Raw genomic sequence first — 27,275 nt, forward strand, 5'->3', positions numbered from 1 at the left:
TCTCTTTGCTTATTTGAGCTGTTCTTGCGATAATACGGACATGGTCTTTCACCAAATAGAGCTATCTTCTGTATACCACCCCTACCTTTTCACAACACAACTGATTGGCTCAAACACATTAAGGAAATAAATTCCACAAATTACCTTTTGTAGAGCAAATCGGAGAACACCACCGTGTTCATGAGTCTCCCGTTTCCATAGAGTGGTCATAATATTTTGTAGGCCATTCGGACGCTACATGTTTTCGTGAATTAATGTTTTCGTGAATGTGGTGGATTGAGATGCCGTCCATGAAAAAACCCTGATACCTCTACCTTAAACTGACTGATTTTTATGAGGATTCTTTGATTATGTTACTTAGATTGACGCACTGCTGTGTCAATAAACTCTTAAGGATTAAGTTAGATGGGCAGCGGCGGTGAACAGCAATCTTCAAGTCTTTCCACAGATTTTCATTGGGATTCAAGTCTGGCCTTTGGCTGAAGCCATTCCAGCCTTGGTTTGGCTATATGTTTGAGCTCATTGTCCTGTTGGAATGTGAATCTTCACCCCAGACTAATGTCGTTTGCACTCTGAAGCAGGTTCTCATCAAGGATTTGTCTGTATTTGGCTCCATTCCTTGTTCCTGCTATCCTTACCTGTCTCCCAGTCCCTGCCGCTGAAAAGCATCCCAATAGCATGATGCTGCCACCACCATGCTTCACGGTAGGGATGGTGTTAGACAGGTGATGAGCTGTGCCTGGTTTGACCACATAATATTTTTGCCTTATGATCTGTTTTTCACTTGCCTTTTTGCAAACTCCAGGCGCGCTGTCATGTGGCTGTTTCTCAGGAGTGGCTTCCGTCTGGTCACTCTCCCATTAAGCCCAGATTGTTGAAGTGCCGTAGAGACTTGTCCTTCTGGCAGGTTGTCCTTCTGGCAGAGTGGTCATTGGGTTCTTGGTCACCTCATTGCCCGGTTGCTCAGTTTGGTCATACGGACAGCTCTAGGTATGGGTAGGTCCATATTTTTTAATATACCAATGATGGAGACCACTGCGCTCTTGGAAACTTTCAACACTCAATTTGGAGTGTAGTAGCAAAGGGGAGTGAATACTTATGTGAATGAGATATTCCTGTATTTCATTTTCAATAAATGTGCAAACCTTTCTAAAAACATGTTTTTACTTTGTCATTATGGGCTATTGTGTATTTATTTTTTTTTACACATTTTGAATTCAGGCTGCAACACAACGAAATGTGGAATAAGTCAAGTGGTGTGAATACTTTCTGAATGCACTGTATGGATACTTCTGAGTATAACTCGTGTTTTTATACATATCTCCCAATGGCATCAAAGCATGATTTACAAGAACCTTTAAGTTATTACATGTCTTTTCAGTTAGGCTTGGACCCTGTGCAGTAAGAGCACAGCTGCATTACGGTAAAGGTCTACAGTACAATATGTTAATGATTCCAGTGAATCATGAGTCAGTGGGGTGGTGACTGAACCAGGGTTGACACCTCTAACTAACAACGGAGAAAAACACATAGTGGAATCAGTTTTGGTTTATTACATCATCACCACATCTCTCTCCATGACACTTTTCCTTGGGAATGGTTCTATCCAGGCCCCTCCAAAAATAGAATCAGGCAGGGAGACCTGAGGGGTATACCGCGACGCAGGATCAATGAGTTAGCCAGCTAACTTGGATAAACAACCCAAAATAACTATTGATTTTCTGTTTCATTAAGTAATCTAAGCTAAGATATGTGTTTTTGGTTGTTGAGTTAAATCAGACCATGCCCGTTTCAGGCTAATCAAACACATTTAAAAAATAATAATTTATGCAAGTTTACTGGCTAACTCATTGATCCTGCTTTGTAGTATACTCCTCAGGGTTCATTTCAATCAAGCGTGTCCGAGTAAGAGTGCTGATCTAGGATCATTTTTACTTTTTAAAATCACAATTAATAAGATTACATGAACGGGGGGGGCTGATCCTAGATCAGCACACCTACTCTGAGACGTTGTCCCATACATAGCTGTAAGGCCAGAGGGTTTAGAAGCCCCCACCAAACTCCAGCAGTACAGTACAGTTCATGAACGTACAAATGAACAAGCAAAAAGGAGGTTGCATCTGGGTTGTGTAGCTAGCATTCCATTTGGCTAGCTGCAATAGCTCTCTTTTCACAAACATGTCATATTAGTAATTATATGTAATTTCACCTGTAATGATAACTGAATGTCATATTATAATAATGTAATAACAACGCAATACGAATGGAATGTGTGTGCTGTAGTTGAGAAAAAGATAAGGAGAAGCTAGCTGTAAAATGTTGCTATTCACATTCTCTTCATCCACACCACATTCTCTTCATCCAAACACACACAATGGCCAGCCTGAGGATGATAGAGAATGTATGCGAGAAAAAGCTAAATAAAGCAAAAGAGCAAGGAAAAAACAGACGGAACCACTTGGTCATTTAAATGTTTGATAATTGAGGAAGAAAGAAAACATTCCATCCTGAATGAATCAGGGTGTGCACCATTTGTAAATACATTACATCATAATCCGAGCAAAGATCCTTCTCAAGGATCAGGCAAGCCGACACATTCAGCTGGTTATTTGTGACATATCTGTAGACACAGATCCCTGTGTTTCATTCAGTGACCATAAGTAGCCTTCAAAACAGTCTTGAGGTCCAACTGTGGAGTGGGCTGACACAGCTGGAGCCAAAATGGACTTAGCCCTTAGAGGTGTAAACCCAATTACACACACACACACACACACTCCATAAAAATCTATTCAAAATCAACTATCAATTTTTCATACATGGCTGTCTCAGTACCAGTCTAAACTAGTCATACAAACACCACTTTTCAAGTATCATCACATTTTATAATAAGGATCCAGTATCCCCAAAAACAACAACCAAATTCACAAAATGTCAAAATTAAAAAATAAAAATAAATACAACAAAAGCAAGCAATTAGAGAGAAGGCAGATTTGGTCCCTTTTTTCCCCAAGGTCTGGCGATTAGCCGTGACATCATTCTGTGACATCAGCGAGGTGTTCTACGTGGAGGTGACGCCTCAGCCCAGCCCAACGTCAAGTGACATCATCACTACAAAGCCCAGGATGGAGGTCCAGGAAGCCAACTTACCGTTCCCACTTCAAGAGAATATACATGGACAGTGTTAATCAAGGTTGGTGTATTTATACAGTACTTCAATCATATACAATACATTGAGACACAGAGATAAGCCGAGCACATGGAAATCTGTCAGGTTACTAAAACACACACACAGACCCTAAACATGCTAGCAGGCACACACTTCACAGTGACAGTGGACCCACACAAGTCAAAAGGACAGCTCGCTCCCTGTCTCACTTCTTAAAGAAAACAACACGCCCAGGGTTGTGAAAACCAGAACATTCCAGGGGGACAGTGTCGTTGCTCCGCTCCCACTCTTCCTCCTCGCGGCTCACACTAACACAAAGACAGCGATTGATCTAGTCCAGCTCAGAGTCACAGAGCTATGAACAACTACTGTTGGAACCAGGGTAGAAAAATCTGTTAATGGACAGTATCAGTCAAAGGTTTGGACACACCTACTCATTCAAGGGTTTTCCTTTATTTTCACTATTTTCTACATCGTAGAATAATAGTGAAGACATCAAAACGATGTAATAACACATATGGAATCATGCAGTAACCAAGCATTTCGCTACACTCGCAATACCATCTGCTAACCATGTGTATGCGACCAATACAATTTGATTTGATTTGAAAAAGTGTTAAACAAATCTAAATATATTTTATAGTTGAGATTCTTCAAAGTAGCCACCCTATGCATGGATGACAGTTTTGCACTCTCTTGGCTTTCTCTCAACCAGCTTCATGAGGTAGTCACCTGGAATGCATTTAATTAACAGGTGTGCCTTGTCAAAAGTTAATTTGTGGAATTTCTTTGAAGCATCTAAACTGTATAATTTAATTTGATTTGTTTAACACTTGTTTTTGGTTTACTACTGGATTATATATGTGTTACTTCATAGTTTTGATGTCTTCACTATTATTCTACATGTAGAAAATAGTAAAAAATAAAGAAAAACCCTTGAATGAGTAGGTGCATCCTAACTTTTGACTGGTACTGTATTACTAGTAAACATTGTTCCAGTGTTTTCTAAAGGGTTGGACATGGACTAAGCCTTGACTAAGACATGGGTTAGGAGAGCACAGTAAAAAATAACCTCTCTCTACCCACCTGAGTTGAGCCTCTGGGATGATGTCATCAACCACCACATACACCATAGCCCCTGCAGCGAAGGCCAGGGCGTACGGCAACAGTGGTTCAGCCAGCACCACGGCAACAGCTCCTAGCAACCCGGCGATTGGTTCTACCATTCCACTGAGCTGTCCGTACCTGAGAGAGGAGTTAGTCAAGACCCTAGATAGTACCCTTTATGTCCCCTTCAGTCATTGGCTGTCAAACAAAAACAATTATTTTAATATTCAGTTTAATATACAGGAAGTATTCACACCCCTTGACTTTTTCCACATTTTGTTGTGTTAAAAAATGGGATTAAAATGGATATAATTGTCATTTTTGGTCAACGATCAACACAAAATACTCTAATGTCAAAGTGGAAGAAAATGTACAATATTTATAAAAAATGTATGAAAAATAAAAAACACTCATATAAAACACTCATATCTTGAAGCATCCCATCATCTGGTGAGTCTTCTGCCCTCCACAGACAGGGGGTTAAGGGACTGTACAGGGCTCTGTCTGGCTAAAACTAGAAACTATTCCTGGAGATACAAGGCTGAATTGCTCCAAACATAACGCTTTGTATTCAGGACAAAAAGTTAATTTCTTTGCCAATTTGTTTTGCATTATTACTTAAGTACCTTGTTGCAAACAGGATGCATGTTTTGGAATATTTGTTTATTCTGTTCCGGCTTCCTTCTTTTCTCTCTGTCGTTTAGGTTGGTGTTTTTTTATTTTTTATTTTTTTTGCACATCTACCAATAGGTGCCCTTCTTTGTGAGGCATTGAAAACCTCCCTGGCCTTTGTGGTTGAATCTGTGCTTGAAATTCACTACTTGATTGGGGGACCTTACAGATAATTGTATACAGAGATGGGGCAGTCATTCAAAAATCATGTTAACCACTATTATTGAACACAGAATGAGTCCACGAAACTTATTATGTGACTTGTTAAGCACATTTTTACTCCTGAACTTATTTAGGCTTGCCATGACAAAGGGCTTAGAATACTTGTTGATCAAGACATTTCAGCTTTTCATTTTTAATGAATATGTAAACATTTAAACAAACATAATTACCCTTTTACATTATGGGGTATTATGTGTAGATCAGCGCCACAAAATCTCAATTTAATCAATTTTACATTAAGGATGTAACACAACAAAATGTGGAAAAAGTCAAGGGGTGTGAATACTTTCTGAAGGTCCTGTGAGTTAAGGTGCAGAGAAACAGTGATGATCATGTGGAGATACTGTTTGGATATTAAGAGTTGTTACTCACCAGAAGGCTTTCCATGTGGACATCCCTGCACCTCGCAGAGGGAGGCTCACCGCAAGGCCCTCTGGGAAATTCTGGATCCCTATGCCAATGGCCAAGTTCCTGTGGAACACATGATAACGCTTTAGAGGACACCACTTCTTAGATCATTGTCTGATGGCCTTTCAGATGACATTTCTTATTGCCATTACCCTAATCAATGGTCGCTCATTGACATTGGTTTAGAGGCCTAAATGGGAGAGATTTCAGAGCATCGAGTTGGCATGTGAAGCATTACATTCACTTTAACCTCGCTGCTTCAATAGAGTTGGAGATGTATCGTGGCTACGTGTGGTAGAAGTGTGGTTGGAGGGTGGGCGGGTGGTCGGTTGGTTAGCGAGGAGGAAACTGTATTTGAATGATGTACAGTACATAACACGGGGGGAAACTCGGTTATTTTGCTGCTGGCAGTTTCCAGGTCAGTTAAAAGGCAGTAGTGCTCAGTCTAAAGAGTCAGCACTGGAGGAAATCGCCATCACAATAGAACCGCAGACTATGGATAGGGGCTCATTCTCAGGACAGGAAATGACTTGGAAACAATTGCTAAGGAGACACACGAGGAGTCAGTTGGATATGAAGAGTTGGGAGAAAATGCATACTGCTGAACAATTAGAAGAGAAGAAACTCAAATCTATTCAAAACCACAACACAGCACTCAAGTCACCCCATCCTAGGCCCTCCGGAGCGTCAATAAACTGAGGCTAACAGCACACTCCCGTCCACACTATTAGCAGCCAGGGTGGTAATTCAAAGACATGCTCATAAGTGGTGTTAGTGCCGCTCGCACTCCACTGCATCTTTGTCGGACCGCATCAGTTCCCAGGGGGCAAAGAACTCAGCAACACCACACACAGGTGTGTTTGGGAGGAACGTTTTAGGTTTCCTCTCTCCCTGTGAACCACTGTAACAGGCACAGAGTCAAGAGCCTGCCTCTGGAGAGAGAAGATTAATGACAGCTAGTCACGGAAAGGTTTACAGCAGTCACTGCCTGGGGGGGAGAAGAGAGAGAGCTAGAGACAGAGACAGAGACAGCGAGAGAGACAGAGAAAAGAAAGGAAATGTGTTTTCAACACGCTAGAAAGAGTGTTTCTGTGTCAAGGAAAAAATGGGGATACAATGACAGGGAGAGAATCCAGAAAAAAATGAAGAGAAGGCTGGAGTATAGAACGAGGGAAGGACAGCAGAGAAGAACATCTGGGCCGCATGAGACAGAGAGAGGAAGAAAAATAAAGAGGAAAAAGTGGATAGAAGAGAAGAAGGAGAAGTCTGGAGAGAGTGAGGGAGTAGACCCTGTGGGGTGTGGTTGAAGTGAATCCAGTCACTGGTCACATGGGGGCTGTATTGGCAGGAAACACCTTTGTATACAGTACTTTTCATAAATCTGAGCTACATTTCCCCATTACAGCACAGCAGAACAGGGATAATGCAGCATAATGCAGTAACAGTAAGTTGCATGCTAGGCTAGTAGACCAAACCCTATGGGCTAGGCTACTATACACAATACAGTTAGGCTAACATGTAAACAAGGATATGACCATGGGGGCAGCCATTCTGGATGGATTGTGTAACAACAATCACCTGGAGAAACAGAGACAGAGGCAGACCAAAGAGAAGGCTGGAGTATTGGAACGAGGGAAGGATGGCAGAGAGATATATCTGGGCCGCATGAGAGAGGAGACCGAGAAGGAGGAAAAATAAAGAGAAAAGGGATAGAAAAGGAGGTCAGGAAGTCCTGAGTGAGTTAGGGAGAACCTGTGCCTTTGGTGTGGTAGAGGTGAACCCCAGTCACCCAGTTCTGTTTTCACTGCTCGTCACATGGGGGCTGTATTGGCAGGAAACACCTCCTTAAACAGTACTAATTAATACATGTGAGCTACATTTCCCCATTACAGCACAGCAGCATTCATGGCAGCTATGTTTGTTCAGCTGCGGCATCAGGACAGGACTGGCCCAGAACATATGGAACCACCCCTGTCCAGTCCTCAGTACTGAGGACTGGCCCAGAACATATGGAACCACGCCTGTCCAGTCCTCAGTACTGAGGGAGGGAGAGAAAGAGAGCGAGAATGAAGAGAATGAGAAAGAGGGAGAGAGAGAAAGAGATTTCTGTCTGTAATAGAGCGAAATACAGCAGGTATTGCACAGTGGTAATACATTAATAGCGATGTTGTGCTTTGGCCTGCTAGCCTAGCGTGCTAACTTACTGGTACTGCAATAAGCTGATAGTTGGCCCTGTTCCTATGGTGTGCTTGGTTATCCTCTGCATATAGTGTGCTTTTCCATTGTGCTATGGTTAAATTAGGCTATGTTAGCCTGCTAGCCTTAATAACGTAACACTGTAGGTAGCAGCATATCATAGCACATATCTATAACGTAACACTGTATGTAGCAGCATAACATAGCACATAGCTATAACGTAACACTGTATATAGCAGCATAACATAGCACATAGCTATAACGTAACACTGTATGAAGCAGCATAACATAGCACATAGCTATAACGTAACACTGTATATAGCAGCATATCATAGCACATAGCTATAACGTAACACTGTATATAGCAACATATCATAGCACATAGCTATAACGTAACACTGTGTATAGCAGCATAACATAGCACATAGCTATAACGTAACACTGTATATAGCAGCATATCATAGCACATAGCTATAACGTAACACTGTATATACCAGTGCTATAACCACTGTGTAATACCTGCTCTATTTCTGTCCATTACAAAAAACAGTAATAGTTGACATTGGCAATATGCAGGGACCACTATCACTTCCACTTCTCATTGCCAATGTTGTATGTGCCCGTTAGGCGCACAAGTGTGTTCTGTACATCTGTCTCCTACTTGTCATTCAGCCTTCTAACCCGAGGGCCCAGGCCAATTGTTCTATTCTAAACTGACACCTCTTTCAGACTACCAACCAACCAACCAACAGGTGGCACTCTTTTTCAGTCTTAAAGGTACAATCTGCAATATTTACAACTGTTCACATTTTTTAAAATTGTACATTTATTTAAGTAGGCAAGTCAGTTAAGAACAAATTCTTATTTACAACGACGGCCTAGGAACAGTGGGTTAACTTCCATATTCAGGGAAGAACGACAGATTGTTTTACCTTGTCAGCTCGGGGATTTGATCTTGCAACCTTTCGGTTAGTAGTCCAATGCTCTAACCACTAGGCTACCTGCCGCGTCAATGGTCATCTCATCTCAGTGATTGGTCTGTTTGAAACCTCCACAACATTGTTTTAGACTATTAGATTATTTATAACTAAAATAGTTTCATTATAAACCACATCACAGGGACCATATTGTTAACACTGGCGACAATTCTACCAGACAAAAATGTATCGACAAACTGTGCAAAGAAATTAGGAGATAATTTACTAAAGAACAGTTGCAGATTTCTCACAGTCTTGGACAGCATCAGTTGAAATGACTTGCTACGTGGCTAAACTTATCTGATCAAATGTTCTCTCAAATCTTGGGCTTTAGTTGAATTAAAATGTTCCATGATGAACCGGTCTCACGTAGCTCTACCTAGGATGTGTGTGTGTATAAAGACGGGGACTGAGCATCATCAACTGCATCATATCTGAAGAGGCATTGTTTCAGAATGAAGGGTGCTGTAGCTCTGCTGGTGTTGCTGTTCTGTCTGTCTGGGTCACGGGCTCAGGGAGGGAGTGGATGGCTCAGAGAGAATGACATCACTCAACAGGGTCACAGCACAGGCAGAGAGAGCATAGTGAGTGGAGTTCAGATAGTGCGCAGAGGGACTGAAGCTACTGTCACGACCGACGAACGCACACCCACCGGACATGACTGCTTGACTGAGGTGCAGAAGCTGAGAGAATATGTCCTGAAGCTGAAAGAATTTGCGCTGAAGCTGAGAGATATCGTTTCAGAGGAGCGAGACAAGCTGTGAGTTATGGAGGCAAGAACGACAGCAACCGAGGGCTAGGTAGAGAAACTGAAGAAAGAGAATGCAGGTAACTCATTTCTCCTTACTGGGTGTATGAACAAGATTTGATATAGACTGTCAAAATGAACAGCTTTCATTTCCATTAACGGCTTTTGTTTCAGGCCAAGGAGCTGAACTGTCAGCCATGGGCGCCAGAGTGACAGCCAGCGAGAGAGAGGTGGAGGAGCTGGAGAAGGGAGATGTGGTGTACATGAGGCTCCCCTCAAAGAACCAGCTCTTTGATAGTGATTATAATCACAATATCTTTAGTGGCTTCCTGCTCTTCCCTATGTGAGAACGGCAACTGCTGTAATGGTCTCAGGTGAGTCTGTACTGTAACACCCTCTTGGAGACCCAACACTCCTCTTACTACAACGAATAAAGCATTAAACAGCAATAATACGGTGTATGTGTTGTTCCTTTACAAATGCATTGTTTACAAATACTAAAGTAAAACAACTTGGCTCATAAGGCACTTTAAGTTATATTCTCTAAGAATCAATGGGTCTATAATATCATTCATTCATTGATATGACCATTGAAGAGTTGTAAATATCTTTAAGAGTGCCACCTGTTGGTTGGTAGTCTCTGAAAGAGGTGTCGGTTTAGAATGGAACAATTGGCCTGGGGCCTCGGGTTGGAAGGCTGAATGACCAGTAGGAGACAGATGTACAGAACATACTTTTACACCTAACGGGCACATACAACATTGGCAATGAGAAGTGAAAAGTGGATGTGATAGTGTTTTTTGTAATAGACAAATAGAGCAGGTATTGCACATGGGTAAAAGTCTAATAGCGATGTACTATGTTATCATTCATTTAGGAATAGTGTACATACATTTAAAAAATAAAAAAAATATGTATTTCGAATATCCGGATATCCATATTTTAGTGGGGATATTATTGGAATAGCGAAATCATTTCAAATGCCCGAACACTACGTCCGAGTCTTCCCTGTGTGAGAACAATCTGAATGCGCAATGAATGTGATAATGATCTCAGGTGAAAAGTCTGTATTGAAAGACCCTCTTGGAGATCCAAACGCTCCTCTTGCTACTATTAATTAAACATTACAAATCAATTATACTGTGTGTGTGTGTGTGTGTGTGTGTGTGTGTGTGTGTGTGTGTGTGTGTGTGTGTGTGTGTGTACACAAAAACAATGTGTACAAAAAGTTAAACAATGTGTTGTAACATGGGGTATGAGAATAAGGTACACAACATGACCAAATGTATGTGAACACCTGCCAACATCTCATTCCAAAATCATGCACATTGATATGGAGTTGGTTCACCTTTCCTTCTATAACGGCCTCCACTCTTCTGGGAAAGATTTCCACTAGATGTTGGAACATTGCTCTGGAGACCATTCAGCCACAAGAGCATTAGTGAGATCGGGAACTGATGTTGGGCGATTAGGCCTGGCTCGCAGTCGGGGTTCCAATTCATCCCAAAAGGGGTTTGCTGGGGTTGAGGTCAGGGCTCTGTGCAGGCCAGTCAAGTTCTTGCACACCGACCTTGAGAAACCATTTCTGTATGGACCTCGCGTTGTGCACAGGAGGGATTGTCTTGCTGAAACAGGAAAGGGCCTTCCCCAAACTTTTGCCACAAAGTTGGAAGCCCAGAATGATCTGGAATGTTGATGAATCAAGGAATGTTTTTTTGCTCTACTGAAAGTGATTTACTTTGAAAACTTGACTGCTGATATACACAACTTTGGTGGATTTTATTAAGAGTGGACGAATGGACAAAACACCAAAACAATGTGAGTGTTGTATTCCTCATGTGATTAAGTGAAAAGTTGCACATTAAAGGCCCAGTGCAGTCAAAAACGTGAATTGCCTGCGTTTTATATATACTGAACAAAAATATAAACACAACATTAAACTATGTCAAAGATTTTACTGAGTAACAGCTCATATAAGAAAATCAGTCAATTGAAATAAATAAATTAGGCCCCAGTCTATGGATTTCACCTGACTGTAAAAACAGATATGCATCTGTTGGTGACATATACCTTTTAAAAAAAAAGGTAGGGGCGTGGATCAGAAAACCAGTCAGTATCTAGTGACCACCATCTGCCTCATGCAGCGCGACACATCTCCTTTGCATAGAGTTGATCAGCAAACCGCTCGCCCACATGGTGCCATGCAAGTGGGCTGTGGTTGTGAGTCCGGGTTGGACGTGCCTCCAAATTCTCTAATACGACGTTGGAGACGGCTTATGGTAGAGAAATTAACATTGAATTCTTTGGCAACAGCTCTGGTGGACATTCATATTGTCAGCATGCCAATTGCGCGCTCCCTCAAAACATCTGTAGCATTGTTGGGTGTCAAAACTGCACATTTTAGAGTGGCCTTTTATTGTCCCCAGAACAAGGTTTACCTGTGTAATGATCACACTGTTTAATGAGCTTCTTGATATGCCATATCTGTCAGGTGAATGAATTATCTTGGCAAAGGAGAAATGCTCACTAACAGGGAAGTAAATACATTTGTGCACAAAATTAGAGAGAAATAAGCTTTTTGTCTATATGGAACATTTCAGGGATCTTTTATTTCAGCTCATGAAACATGGGACCAACACTACATGTTGCATTTTCACTTTTGATCCGTGTATATTTCCACACTATGAGGATGGAATATTACTGTCACATTGTGAAAATTATGATAATGCCTTTTTAGTGTAAGAGCTGTCAGCCTGCTTTGGCCTGCCTGGTGATGTCACCAGGAGGGAAATGATGTAATAGACCAATAAGTAAGAGAGTTCCAAACCTCTCTGCCAATAACAGCTCGTTTTCAGTGTTCCCCTTCCCACTCAAACCACTCCCAGACAGTCCTATCAAAATTCTTGCTTGAGAAATGTCTATTTTTTGTTAATTTTTTTACAATTTTAATTGAAAACAATCACAGCAAAACATTTCATTTTTACCCAGAAATGATTTGATAATGATATAAAAAAAAAAAAGCTGCATTGGACCTTTAACTGCTCTGCACTAGCTGATGTAGGACTTCTACCATGCAAAAATACATTGACAAAGTGCAGAGAAATATAATTTACTAAACAACAGTTGGACACGTCTCATGGGTCTCAAACAACATAGATACAAATAACTCGCTATGTGGTAAAAACATCTTATCAAATGTTATCAAAAGTCCTTGGCTTTAGGTAAACATTTTCCATTGAGGACACGTATCTCGTGTAGTGCTACCCGCCGAGGTGTGTGTATATAAGACCCTCTTGGAGACCCAGCGTACCGTGTATGTGTTGTTCGTTCAAAGACACTGTTTACCACATTATATTGTGGGTTATGACGGGGTAAGACATTGGTACTTGATGTTACTTTCTTCAAGAATCAAAATGGGTCTACATTAGGGCTGTGGCGGTCATGAAATTCTGTCAGTCTGTTACTGTCATGCAAAAGTATACCGGTCTCACTGTATTTCAACATTAATTAACATAATTGTGAATGATACTGATGGAGGGACAATAGAGCCCTAAGTACCAGGCCATTAGGACTTGGAGGGACAGTAGCGTCCTGAGTACCAGGCCATTAGGACTTGCTTACCGCCCCAATAGGTCCACAGACAACGCAATCGCAACCGCACTGCACACAGCCCTAACCCATCTGGACAAGAGGAATACCTATGTGAGAATGCTGTTCATTGACTACAGCTCAGCATTTAACACCATAGTACCCTCCAAACCCGTCATCAAGCTCGAGACACTGGGTCTCAACCCCGCCCTGTGCAACTGGGTACTGGACTTCCTGACGGGCCGCCGCCAGGTGGTGAGGGTAGGTAACAATTTCTCCACCCCGCTGATCCTCAACACTGGGGCCCCACAAGGGTGCGTTCTGAGCCCTCTCCTGTACTCCCTGTTCACCCACGACTGTGTGGCCATGCACGCCTCCAACTCAATCATCAAGTTTGCGGACGACACTACAGTGGTAGGCTTGATTACCAACAACGACGAGACGGCCTACAGGGAGGAGGTGAGGGCCCTCAGAGTGTGGTGTCAGGAAAATAACATCACACTCAACGTCAAAAAAACAAAGGAGATGATTGTGGACTTCAGGAAACAGCAGAGGGAGCACCCCCCTATCCACATCGACTGGACAGTAGTGGAGAGGGTAGTAAGTTTTAAGTTCCTCGGCGTACACATCACGGACAAACTGAATTGGTCCACCCACACAGACAGCGTTGTGAAGAAGGCGCAGCAGTGCCTCTTCAACCTCAGGAGGCTGAAGAAATTTGGCTTGTCACCAAAAGCACTCACAAACTTCTACAGATGCACAATCGAGAGCATCCTGTCGGGCTGTATCACTGCCTGGTATGGCAACTGCTCCGCCCACAACCGTAAGGCTCTCCAGAGGGTAGTGAGGTCTGCACAACGCATCACCGGGGGCAAACTACCTGCCCTCCAGGACACCTACACCACCCAATGTCACAGGAAGGCCATAAAGATCATCAAGGACAACAACCACCCGAGCCACTGCCTGTTCACACCGCTATCATCCAGAAGGCGAGGTCAGAACAGGTGCATCAAAGCAGGGACAGAGAGACTGAAAAACAGCTTCTATCTCAAGGCCATCAGACTGTTAAACAGCCATCACTAACATTGAGTGGCTGCTGCCAACATACTGACTGAACTCCAGCCACTTTAATAATGGAAATGGATGGAAATTGATGTAAAAAATGTATCACTAGCCACTTTAAACAATGCCACTTAATATAATGTTTACATACCCTACATTACTCATCTCATATGTATATGTATATACTGTACTCTATATCATCTACTGCATCTTTATGTAATACATGTATCACTAGCCACTTTAAACTATGCCACTTTGTTTACATACCCTACATTACTCATCTCATATGTATATACTGTACTCAATACCATCTACTGCATCTTGCTTATGCCGTTCTGTACCATCACTCATTCATATATCTTTAGGTACATATTCTTCATCCCTTTACACTTGTGTGTATAAGGTAGTTGTTGTGGAATTGTTAGGTTAGATTACTCGTTGGTTATTACTGCATTGTCGGAACTAGAAGCACAAGCATTTCGCTACACTCGCATTAACATCTGCTAACCATGTGTATGTAACAAATAAGATTTGATTTGAGTACCAGGCCATTAGGACCTGATGGAGGGACAGTAGAGCACCAAGTGTGACCATTAGGACCTGATGGAGGGACAGTAGAGCCCTGAGTACCAGGCCATGATCCAGTTTGTAATACCTACTTGTTTTAAGCATACCACCATATTCCCTGTGCCCAAGAACGCCAAGGTAACCTGTCTAAATAATTATCGCCCCGTGGCACTCACATCTGCAGCCATGAAATGCAATCCTCAAAAACATCTGCAGCTGCACCATTGAGTGAATCTTGACTGGCAACTGCTTGGCATCCAACCGCAAGGTGCTACAGTGGGTAGCGCGTACGGCCCAGTACATCACTGGGGCCGAGCTCCCTGCCACACATAAAAATACCCCTCACTTTCTCTCCCCAATTTTCGTAGTATTCAATGATTAGTAGTTACTATCTTGTCTCATCGCTACAACTCCTGTACGGGCTCGGGAGAGACGAAGGTTGAAAGTCATGCGTCCTCCGAAACACAACCCAACCAAGCCGCACTGCTTCTTAACACAGCGCGCATCCAACCCGGAAGCCAGCCGCACCAATGTGTCGGAGGGAACACCGTGCACCTGGCGACCTTGGTTAGCGTGCACTACACCTGGCCCGCCACAGGAGTCGCTGGTGCGCGATGAGACAAGGATATCCCTACCGGCCAAACCCTCCCTAACCCGGACGACGCTAGGCCAATTGTGTGTCGCCCCACGGACCTCTCAGTCGCGGCCGGCAGCGACAGAGCCTGGGCGCGAACCCAGAGTCTCTGGTGGCACAGCTAGCGCTGCGATGCAGTGCCCTAGAACACTGCGCCACCTGGGAGCCTGCCACTCATATTGAGAAACACCCACAGTACACATACACACCAATATACAAATCTATCAATCTAAGCCAGTCAGCATGCAGCAAGCTTAAAGTGACAGTGCTACTCTCCAACCCCTCTCATAGTTGCTACATTAATCGACCTCCAGTGTTAGTCCTTGGGGATCTCTCGCTCAGTCGTCCTACAGTTCACTGTAGAGGCCCCCTCAGACACAGGCTGAGATAATGTCACCGCCTGCCTGTCTACCTGACCTCATCCACATTCACTGGGTTTCTAGTCACTCTTCTTCACCCTCCTCCTTTTCTCCTCTTTCTACCTTCTACAGTACTTCTCTCACTCGTTCTACCTCTACGAGGATTTCTCTCTCTTTAGACCTCATTCTTTCTATACTCTCTCTGTCTCTCTCTCCCTGTCTTGCACTCTACTCGCTCTCCTTCCCTTAAAACTCTGAAGCTACAGCACACAGTGAAGTCCACGGACCTCAGCGACACGTTGGTTATAAACAGCATAACACTCAAGATTGCAGAAATGTGAATGGCCCCAAAAAAGGTAGAATCTAAAATAAAACTAAACTGACCGTCTGCTGAGGAGGCTATTGGAAGAGCGTAAGGAAAGAGAAGACAGGAGTGTCAAACCATTTCTCACCTATCAGGACAGGCATGCTTCACGCATGCACACACACACACTGGCCCTTGGATGGCTGTCTAAATTATCTCGGCCCAGTCTATAGAAATGTTACGCCCAGCACTGGGAACTAACAGCATTGGCTGAGGGGCCTGTCAGGGGGAGACTGTACAGTACACTGAAAATCTACTGCCAGACACACAAGTCCTTCTTAAAAGAATGCCTGTTGAGTGACTGTGCAAATGTGTTATAAGCAGTGTGAATTACAGCGTATCAAACATCTGTCAGCTGCTTTAGAGGGCCTGAGTACCATAGTGGAACTTGACTTCATAAAGACACTATTCTTGTGCTGTGTGAGAGAAAGAGAGCCGAGTGGTCAGTGAAGGAGTGAAACACCATGCGTTGGGGTAGCAAGCCCCCCTATACCTCCCTCTCATTGACATCTGTAATAACGGCAGGGTTTGGCTGCACTCCGACCCCCACCTGTGTGCGTGCGTGTGTGTGTGTGTGTGTTTGTTTGTGTGTGTGAAATGGCATTGGGGACGATTCAGTTCAATTGGCTGACAACACAGTGCAAGCTCCGCCCACCACTGCCACCTCCAATAGAAGAGCCCGGATGCAGCGAGTCACAATGGCTTTGATCTCTGCTCCAGCAAAACCGTCCAGCTAACAGGAAGAGCATGAGCTCAATGTTACAGAAATATCAAAAGGTTTTCACAGTAAGGCATGATTCTGTTTTGATTCCATATCTCATGCCAAATAGTATAGTACTTTTTCCATATTGGGTTCATTATGACAGCTATATTATGACTAGACTGTAGTCTGAAAACAGCCCATTTCTGCCCTGGCCAATCCAGGAGGCATAGAGAGAGGTAGAGACAGAGAGAGAGAGACAGAGAGACAGAGAGAGAGACAGAGAGGCAGAGAGAGAGACAGAGAGGCAGAGACAGAGAGGCAGAGACAGAGAGGCAGAGACAGAGAGGCAGAGAGAGAAAGGCAGAGAGAGTGGTGCTAAACCCACCAAGCTCAGAGGGGCTCTCTGCTGGGGAGGGCCGGACCTCTGCAGACCCCAGAGGACTGAACCAACAGCACAGGAATGCTGTGGTTTGGACCACTCTGTGTGTGTGTGTGTGTGTGTGTGTGTGTGTGTGTGTGTGTGTGTGTGTGTGTGAGTGTGTCAGGGTTCCTGTTAGGAAAATGTGGCACCGGACATTTGACCAGCAGCATTTTAATTTACCGGAAGTTTGACAAATTTACCGGATCCATATGCATTGTGGTGCGTAACCTGATTATGGCATCCAGCCACAGTGCTCAGAACGACATAAATTAAATTTAGATTGTGGTAATTCATCTTAACAGAACATGCAAGTCAAGGATGCAGTGGTATATGTCCTTTTTACCGAATTCTGATGCTCACTATGAAGATGTTAGAATAACTGTCCACATTGACTTTCCTCAGCCGACAAGACAAGTAACAAACAGAAAAATCACTAGCCTATTTCAATCTATGATCCCCCATAGTAGAAAAGTTGACCTCTTCTATTGGTCAGCTTGTTGTTCTGGGCTGGTTTCCCGATAGCGAATGAACATAGGCTTACGAGTGTTTTAACGATGCATCTTTCCTACAACGGCCGAAGACGTAACATGCATTTCCCAAAACACAACGCAGAGAGAACGTTTGCTAAGTGCTTCGTTGGAGCATTTGTCAATAGTGTACTGGTTGTATGAATCGAAAGAAAGGGAGCGCTGCTCTCGGATCAGCTTTCTCTCCTCAAATCTTTGGCCGGCATAAGATTGAGCGTTTTAAAGTGCAACGTTAATTATAATGGTTTTTGGAAACAGCTCAGAGATTTAACGATGCTCCTACGAAAGGTTCTAACGATGAACTTAGCCTTAAGATGACTTTGGGAAACCGGGCCCTGTGCAAGAAATAGACTCTGGGACAGTTGTGGAACGATAGATCCCAAATTCAAACAACCAGTACATCAAACTAACTTCAAAAATAATTGAGGCTGAGGCAATACATCCGAAACATTTAGCAAAAAATGTTGATAAACGAATATTTCTTCACATTATGGCTATGCAGCAATGCACGCACGGCAGGAGGCTACACGCAAATGTTCGTTCCATAATGTGATTAGCGGAAAACACCATTGTCAAAAAGCTCACTCCCCCTGCAAGCGGTTTCATGTGACAGTTGAACATATCTGTTTGAAATGTTGAAAGATGGGAGATCTGAAGACGCAACAGCTAGCATGCTAGCTAATATGACCAAAATGGTGCCTTTGGCTACTGGACAATGAAAGAAAGAAAGCGGATTTAAAAACAATAGAACATGATAGAAATAGGCTACTTATTTCAATGGCACAAGTCTTTATAAAATAACTGCCTCCACGTAAATAGAAATGGATTTTGGCTCGGCTACTTTGAAACAAGGTAAGACATGCATCGTAATATGAAGTTAAACGTTCAGGTTTCGAACAATTAAGTATATGTTTGCAAAATGCTTATTGCCTTCAGCTCACATTGCAAAGTGGTGATTGACGCTGCTTCAATTAGCAGTTATTTTTAAATCATGGCCATCAAAACCTATTTTAACAAGTAATTGAGTTTATAATTGGTTGCACAATAATTGGGCTTATAAAAGAATGTCTCACTCCAGCAGGAACACGAGCTGATGCAACACCTCTCGCGCTTTGGCTCAAACTAATCTCTGTGTCTGTATTCGTTGCACATGTAATAAATAAGATGCATTACGACAAAAAAAAATACACACGCACCAATTTAGTTCCTTCTAAATTATGCAAATTTTTTCTTGAGCGGATGGTCGGGGTACCGGAACATAATTACAAATCATTTGTAGACTGCAAATTGACTGCAAGAAGACCAAACAGAAATAATACTAAAACATAATCATTTCCAACCTTGCTTAGATTCTCTATTATGCGTGGGAATACTTGGGAACAGTTTTCCTAAATTAAAATCACTTGGAACGGATGCCTGGTGTTTTTACAGTCTTACAGTGCCTTGCGAAAGTATTTCGGCCCCCTTGAACTTTGCGACCTTTTGCCACATTTCAGGCTTCAAACATAAAGATATAAAACTGATTTTTTTTGTGAAGAATCAACAACAAGTGGGACACAATCATGAAGTGGAACGACATTTATTGGATATTTCAAACTTTTATAACAAATCAAAAACTGAAAAATTGGGCGTGCAAAATTATTCAGCCCCCTTAAGTTAATACTTTGTAGCGCCACCTTTTGCTGCGATTACAGCTGTAAGTCGCTTGGGGTATGTCTCTATCAGTTTTGCACATCGAGAGACTGACATTTTTTCCCATTCCTCCTTGCAAAACAGCTCGAGCTCAGTGAGGTTGGATGGAGAGCATTTGTGAACAGCAGTTTTCAGTTCTTTCCACAGATTCTCGATTGGATTCAGGTCTGGACTTTGACTTGGCCATTCTAACACCTGGATATGTTTATTTTTGAACCAGTCCATTGTAGATTTTGCTTTATGTTTTGGATCATTGTCTTGTTGGAAGACAAATCTCCGTCCCAGTCTCAGGTCTTTTGCAGACTCCATCAGGTTTTCTTCCAGAATGGTCCTGTATTTGGCTCCATCCATCTTCCCATCAATTTTAACCATCTTCCCTGTCCCTGCTGAAGAAAAACAGGCCCAAACCATGATGCTGCCACCACCATGTTTGACAGTGGGGATGGTGTGTTCAGCTGTGTTGCTTTTACGCCAAACATAACGTTTTGCATTGTTGCCAAAAAGTTCAATTTTGGTTTAATCTGACCAGAGCACCTTCTTCCACATGTTTGGTGTGTCTCCCAGGTGGCTTGTGGCAAACTTTAAACAACACTTTTTATGGATATCTTTAAGAAATGGCTTTCTTCTTGCCACTCTTCCATAAAGGCCAGATTTGTGCAATATACGACTGATTGTTGTCCTATGGACAGAGTCTCCCACCTCAGCTGTAGATCTCTGCAGTTCATCCAGAGTGATCATGGGCCTCTTGGCTGCATCTCTGATCAGTCTTCTCCTTGTATGAGCTGAAAGTTTAGAGGGACGGCCAGGTCTTGGTAGATTTGCAGTGGTCTGATACTCCTTCCATTTCAATATTATCGCTTGCACAGTGCTCCTTGGGATGTTTAAAGCTTGGGAAATCTTTTTGTATCCAAATCCGGCTTTAAACTTCTTCACAACAGTATCTCGGACCTGCCTGGTGTGTTCCTTGTTCTTCATGATGCTCTCTGCGCATGTAACGGACCTCTGAGACTATCACAGTGCAGGTGCATTTATACGGAGATTTGATTACACACAGGTGGATTGTATTTATCATCATTAGTCATTTAGGTCAACATTGGATCATTCAGAGATCCTCACTGAACTTCTGGAGAGAGTTTGCTGCACTGAAAGTAAAGGGGCTGAATAATTTTGCACGCCCAATTTTTCAGTTTTTGATTTGTTAAAACAGTTTGAAATATCCAATAAATGTCGTTCCACTTCATGATTGTGTCCCACTTGTTGTTGATTCTTCACAAAAAATATAGTTTTAATATCTTTATGTTTGAAGCCTGAAATGTGGCAAAAGGTCGCAAAGTCCAAGGGGGCCGAATACTTTCGCAAGGCACTGTATGTCCAACAATGAAAATTCAACAACAACAAAAAACTTAGGGGGTCAAATAAAAAACCCTGCAGGCCACATTCGGCCCGCAAGTTGGGGACCTCTGCTATAGACCATGTGTCAAACTCATTCCAAGATGGGCAGAGTGTCTGCGGGTTTTCGCTCCACCCTTGTACTTGATTGATGAATTAAGGTCACTAATTAGTGAAGAACTCACCTTGCCTAGTTGTTTAGGGCTTAATTGAAAGGAAAAAACAAAAACCCACAGACACTAGGCCCTCCAAGGAATGAGTTTGACACCAGACAAACATGACAGCTCAAATGTATTTACATCAATTAATAGGCTAAAAAGCATTATTTCTAAATGATAATTTATTGGCTTTTCATTTTGGTGATCTGCTAAAAGCCGGCTTTTATCAGCTAACAGAAACCCTATTGGACTGACTGGGTCTGCAGCAGTGACAAAGACTTTCTTGATTTTCCTGTCCGGGTTGGCGCCCCCCCTTAGGTTCGTGCCGTGGGGGAGATCTTCGTGGGCTATACTCGGCCTTGTCTCAGGATAGTAAGTTGGTGGTTGAAGATATCCCTCTAGTGGTGTGGGGGCTGTGCTTTGGCAAAGTGGGTGGGGTTATATCCTGCCTGTTTGGCCCTTTCCGGGGGTATTGTGTCTCCTGACCCCTCGTCTCAGCCTCCAGTATTTTTGCTGCAATATTTTGTGTCGGGGGGCTAGGGTCAGTAGTCTGTTGTATCTGGAGTATTTCTCCAATCTTATCCGGTGTCCTGTGTGAATTTAAGTATGCTCTCTCTAATTCTCTCTCTCTCTGAGGACTTGAGCCCTAGGACCATGCCTCAGGAATACTGGCCTGATGACTCCTTGCTGTCCCCAGTCCACCTGGTCATGCTGCTGCTCCAGTTTCAACTGTTCTGCCTGCACCTATGGAACTCTGACCTGTTCACCGAACATGCTACCTTGTCCCAGACCTGCTGTTTTCAACTCCCTAGAGACAGCAGGAGTCGTAGAGATACTCTGAATGATCGGCTATGAAAAGCCAGCTGACATTTACTCCTGAGGTGCTGACCTGTTGCACCCTCTACAACCACTGTGATTATTATTATTTGACCCTGCTGGTCATCTATGAACATTTGAACATCTTGGCCATGTTCTGTTATAATCTCCAACCAGCACAGACAGAAGACGACTGGCCACCCCTCATACCCTGGTTCCTCTGTAGATTTCTTCCTATGGAGTTTTTCCTAGCCACATTTGATTGATTGACTCTCTTCCTATTCACACTAATGACTACAATACACTCTAAGAGGCTGCGCACAAGAGGCCACTTTACACGCAATTTGCAGACAATTCACACAAATAGGCATGCTGTAATCCTACATTTAGACTTTCATTGACTGTCCCCCAAAACATCTTGGGTGAAGATAGGTAGAAACGCATTGCAATACCACTGATTATGTGAAAGAATGTAGCCTCAAAGAATAAAAAAAGCAAATACATTTGGGAATGTTTTCCTCAGCTTGGCTGAGGAGGCCTCTTTGTTTAAATCACTACATTACCTGACTACCACCCCTTTCCTCTGGCTGACAGCGCACGCACACGCGCACACGCACACGCACACACACACACACACACACACACACACACACACACACACACACACACACACACACACACACACATACACACACACGGTTATACTGCAGCTGGAGAAAGGCAAAGCCACTGGGATGGAGAGAACCTGCTCACGGCGTCCACTCTGCCTCCTGTGAAGAGGCCTGCTAGAACACATCAAGGAGAAAGAGGAGTTGCATCTGAAGGAGAGCTAACACAGCTACCAGAGGACAAGAGAGGCTTTCACAAGGAGAGAGGAGGGAGCGCGAGAAAGAGCGCGAGAGAAAAAGCGAGCGAGTGGACCAGGACCAGCACCAGCGGCTAGTCCGCATCTGGAGGGCGATCTCCACACATTCCTCTGGATTCCTGCTCCCCTCCCTCCCGCCTCTCAATCGAACCATTAAAAGACATGCACATGCATGCGCGCACAAACCCAGACACACAAACATGGAGACACACACACACACAAGCAGATATGCTCACTCCAGTTGCGGTCAGTGCCCTTCAATTTTCTTTTCTTCATGAGCATGGCCTTATTTCGATTACAGCATATTGGATGACTGTCATTCACATTCCATTCACCCAGTTCAATCTAACAGCGATAGGTTTAGGCTATTACATGATTCTCAAATTTTCCCTATACTCATCATGAGGTTGCTACAACCTAGCTTATGAATGTAAGTTTACAACGTAGGTACACACAGGTTGAGAGACCAATTTGATGTGACACACAGTGACACATGGACAGACAGTGACATTCAATACCGCCTTGCACACTCTTGCCTGCATCTAGCTGATCTCGGGTGTAATCATTAGTCCAACAGTTGCAAAAGAGAGTTTCTATTGGACAAATTCAGGTATGTTCATCCCCGTTTTGTTCCGTTTAAAAAATATTTCAACAGAATCGAATGAATTCACCCCTGATCACATGTAAACACAGTTCACTTTCATAGCAGCCACATTGTATTCCTTCTCACATCTCTCCTCTTCTCGCCTTTTCCCTTCACCAGTGGACTTCAATGCACAACACATCAACTATATGTGACCAGGTGAAAAAAACTTTCCAAACCATAACTGCTACACACAGCCTACATCGTTGTCACTATATTAACTAAAGTAACGTCCTAGTCAACATAGCTAATAGAACTAATGCGTTAGTAAACCCACTACAATCACACAGTAAAGTTTCAGTGTACAATCAGTAAGCAGTTACACCGACGGGCCCTGGTGGCAATAAATTAGTAAAACCAAAGCTTACCTTGACTTGGAAGAGTTCCAGTGTTGTAGAAAGAGGAGGAAGGGAAGCGCTACTAAGGTACACAATAGTACATTTTGGTAGATAGAAGGTGCTCTTTGGTAAAAGGGGTGAATTGGTCGTCAAAAAGAAAGGAGGACCAAGGCACTCTTCATATAATTAATTAAAATGCCTTTATTTGTATGGCATGTTCAATAGAAACAAGGTTTTAAAAATCCGATGCGTTTCGGCTGCATGGCCTTCGTCAGGGAGTGCAAAGAAATAATACAATGTCCTCTTTTGACAATGTCCTCTTTTGACAATGTCCTCTTTTGACAATGTCCTCTTTTGACAATGTCCTCTTTTGACAATGTCCTCTTTCTTTTCAAAAGAGAACATTGTATTATTTCTTTGTACTCCCTGACGAAACGCGTCGGATTTTTAAAACCTTGTTTCTATTGAACATGCCATACAAATAAAGGCGTTTTAATTAAGTATATGAAGAGTGCCTTGGTCCTCCTTTCTTTTTGAGTTCCAGTGTTGTGTTGGATAGTGATAGCCAGCTAGGTAACATAGCATCATTCTGTTTGAGCAGGGTGTTTGAGTTGGCTAAACTAGCTAGCTGCATTTGCTAAATAAGTAAGTGAAACTGAAAAAAAAAAATTAAATTCGGTCTCTTGCTTCTCCATTTTGGAAGAAATTAATTTGTTCAAAACTGCTTCTCTGTCTCTGAGTCAACTACTCTCCACATGTTATGCACTGCAGTGCTAGCTAGCTGTAGCTTATGCTTTCAGTATTAGATTCATTCTCTGATCCTTTGATTGGGTGGACAACATGTCAGTTCATGCGGCAAGAGCTCTGATAGGCTGGAGGACATCCTCCGGAAGTTGTCATAATTACTGTGTAAGTCTATGGAAGGGGTGAGAACCATGAGCCTCCTTGGTTTTGTATTGAAGTACATGTACCCAGAGGAGGACAGAAGCTAGCTGTTGTCCAGCTACACCATGGTGCTACTCTACAGAGTGCCATTAAGGCTACTGTAGACCTTCCTTGCAAAATAATGTGTTTAAATCAATTATTTGGTGACGATACTATATTTAGTATAGTTTAATCTAAAAAGGATAACTTTTTTAATTGTTCTCCCTTCCTCCTCTGAGGAGCCTCCACTGTCATCCTCGGAGGCTCATGCATTATTTATAAATTAAATATGGAGTACCAGTGGTGGCCACCGGGTGGTAGCAGCACACAGCAGAGAGCCGGGGCCCAGACAAAGCAGAGCAGCCAGGCACAAATACGGGCTGTTTTGTTCTCCTCATCCCCACAGAGTAAACAGTGCTTTCTCAACGGGAGGAACAAGTGATGCTCCTGTCTACTGACCACATGGTATGTGGAGGAGGATTATGATGACACACACAGATAAACGCACACATCAAATCCCAGGCTCTTACGACCAAGACCTAAAGCAAGGGCATCTGATCGTGGTCGAACCATTAACCAGATGTGTCTAAATCCTAAAGGAGCTGTGGGCTGTGGCCATAAACATAGGTCACATTAACCAATAGTGTAGACTCGGGCCTGGGTGATATGGTGACAAAGGTGATATCTACACAGTGTTGGAACACAGGTATGGAAGGCAGTTGTGGTATAAGTCTCTGTTTTCTTACCTGGCACTCTCAAATGTGGCAGATGAGGTCTTTCCTATGGCTCCAAATCCTACACCGACAGCCAGGCCCTCTGCAAGAGAACACACACAGCCATGGAGGTTAAATATGTGTGTGTGTTTGTGTATGTGAGAGAGAGAGAGACAGCCAGAGAGAGAGAGAGAGAGACGAAGACAGAGAGAGAGACAGAGAGAGAGAGAGAGAGAGAGAGAGACAGAGACAGAGAGAGACAGAGACAGAGACAGAGACAGAGAGAGAGAGAGAGAGAGACCGAGACGGAGAAAACGGTAGAAAGAGAGCGGTAGACAGACATACAGTGCCTTGCGAAAGTATTCGGCCCCCTTGAACTTTGCGACCTTTTGCCACATTTCAGGCTTCAAACATAAAGATATAAAACTGTATTTTTTTGTGAAGAATCAACAACAAGTGGGACATAATCATGAAGTGGAACGACATTTATTGGAGATTTCAAACTTTTTTAACAAATCAAAAACTGAAAAATTGGGCGTGCAAAATTATTCAGCCCCTTTACTTTCAGTGCAGCAAACTCTCTCCAGAAGTTCATTGAGGATCTCTGAATGATCCAATGTTGACCTAAATGACTAATGATGATAAATACAATCCACCTGTGTGTAATCAAGTCTCCGTATAAATGCACCTGCACTGTGATAGTCTCAGAGGTCCGTTAAAAGCGCAGAGAGCATCATGAAGAACAAGGAACACACCAGGCAGGTCCGAGATACTGTTGTGAAGAAGTTTAAAGCCGGATTTGGATACAAAAAGATTTCCCAAGCTTTAAACATCCCAAGGAGCACTGTGCAAGCGATAATATTGAAATGGAAGGAGTATCAGACCACTGCAAATCTACCAAGACCTGGCCGTCCCTCTAAACTTTCAGCTCATACAAGGAGAAGACTGATCAGAGATGCAGCCAAGAGGCCCATGATCACTCTGGATGAACTGCAGAGATCTACAGCTGAGGTGGGAGACTCTGTCCATAGGACAACAATCAGTCGTATATTGCACAAATCTGGCCTTTATGGAAGAGTGGCAAGAAGAAAGCCATTTCTTAAAGATATCCATAAAAAGTGTTGTTTAAAGTTTGCCACAAGCCACCTGGGAGACACACCAAACATGTGAAAGAAGGTGCTCTGGTCAGATGAAACCAAAATTGAACTTTTTGGCAACAATGCAAAACGTTATGTTTGGCGTAAAAGCAACACAGCTGAACACACCATCCCCACTGTCAAACATGGTGGTGGCAGCATCATGGTTTGGGCCTGCTTTTCTTCAGCAGGGACAGGGAAGATGGTTAAAATTGATGGGAAGATGGATGGAGCCAAATACAGGACCATTCTGGAAGAAAACCTGATGGAGTCTGCAAAAGACCTGAGACTGGGACAGAGATTTGTCTTCCAACAAGACAATGATCCAAAACATAAAGCAAAATCTACAATGGAATGGTTTAAAAATAAACATATCCAGGTGTTAGAATGGCCAAGTCAAAGTCCAGACCTGAATCCAATCGAGAATCTGTGGAAAGAACTGAAAACTGCTGTTCACAAATGCTCTCCATCCAACCTCACTGAGCTCGAGCTGTTTTGCAAGGAGGAATGGGAAAAAATGTCAGTCTCTCGATGTGCAAAACTGATAGAGACATACCCCAAGCGACTTACAGCTGTAATCGCAGCAAAAGGTGGCGCTACAAAGTATTAACTTAAGGGGGCTGAATAATTTTGCACGCCCAATTTTTCAGTTTTTGATTTGTTAAAAAAGTTTGAAATATCCAATAAATGTCGTTCCACTTCATGATTGTGTCCCACTTGTTGTTGATTCTTCACATAAAAATACAGTTTTATATCTTTATGTTTGAAGCCTGAAATGTGGCAAAAGGTCGCAAAGTTCAAGGGGGCCGAATACTTTCGCAAGGCACTGTAGGTAGAGAGAGAGAAAGACAGAGAGGGAGAGAGACAGAGAGACAGAGAG

The 27,275-nt window shown here is 43.0% G+C and overlaps 1 protein-coding gene across 2 annotated transcripts in view; it reads right to left on the minus strand.

The window, feature by feature from the left end:
• Positions 1–1,533: 1,533 nt before the first annotated feature.
• The window catches only part of LOC139368024 (zinc transporter ZIP11-like), a 148,186-nt gene continuing 122,444 nt past the window's right edge, over positions 1,534–27,275 (minus strand). For both annotated transcript variants that reach the window (XM_071106519.1, XM_071106518.1), the window contains exons 7-10: positions 25,293–25,362; positions 5,540–5,638; positions 4,253–4,411; positions 1,534–3,155 (exon numbers count right to left, since the gene is read on the minus strand). In XM_071106519.1, the coding sequence (XP_070962620.1) occupies positions 3,077–3,155; positions 4,253–4,411; positions 5,540–5,638; positions 25,293–25,362 (407 nt within the window). In that variant the 3' untranslated portion in view covers positions 1,534–3,076. The remainder of the gene's footprint in view (positions 3,156–4,252; positions 4,412–5,539; positions 5,639–25,292; positions 25,363–27,275) is intronic.

The sequence above is a fragment of the Oncorhynchus clarkii genome, chromosome 16 (genome assembly GCF_045791955.1).
Source record: "Oncorhynchus clarkii lewisi isolate Uvic-CL-2024 chromosome 16, UVic_Ocla_1.0, whole genome shotgun sequence".
In the NCBI taxonomy this organism is placed as follows: domain Eukaryota; kingdom Metazoa; phylum Chordata; class Actinopteri; order Salmoniformes; family Salmonidae; genus Oncorhynchus; species Oncorhynchus clarkii.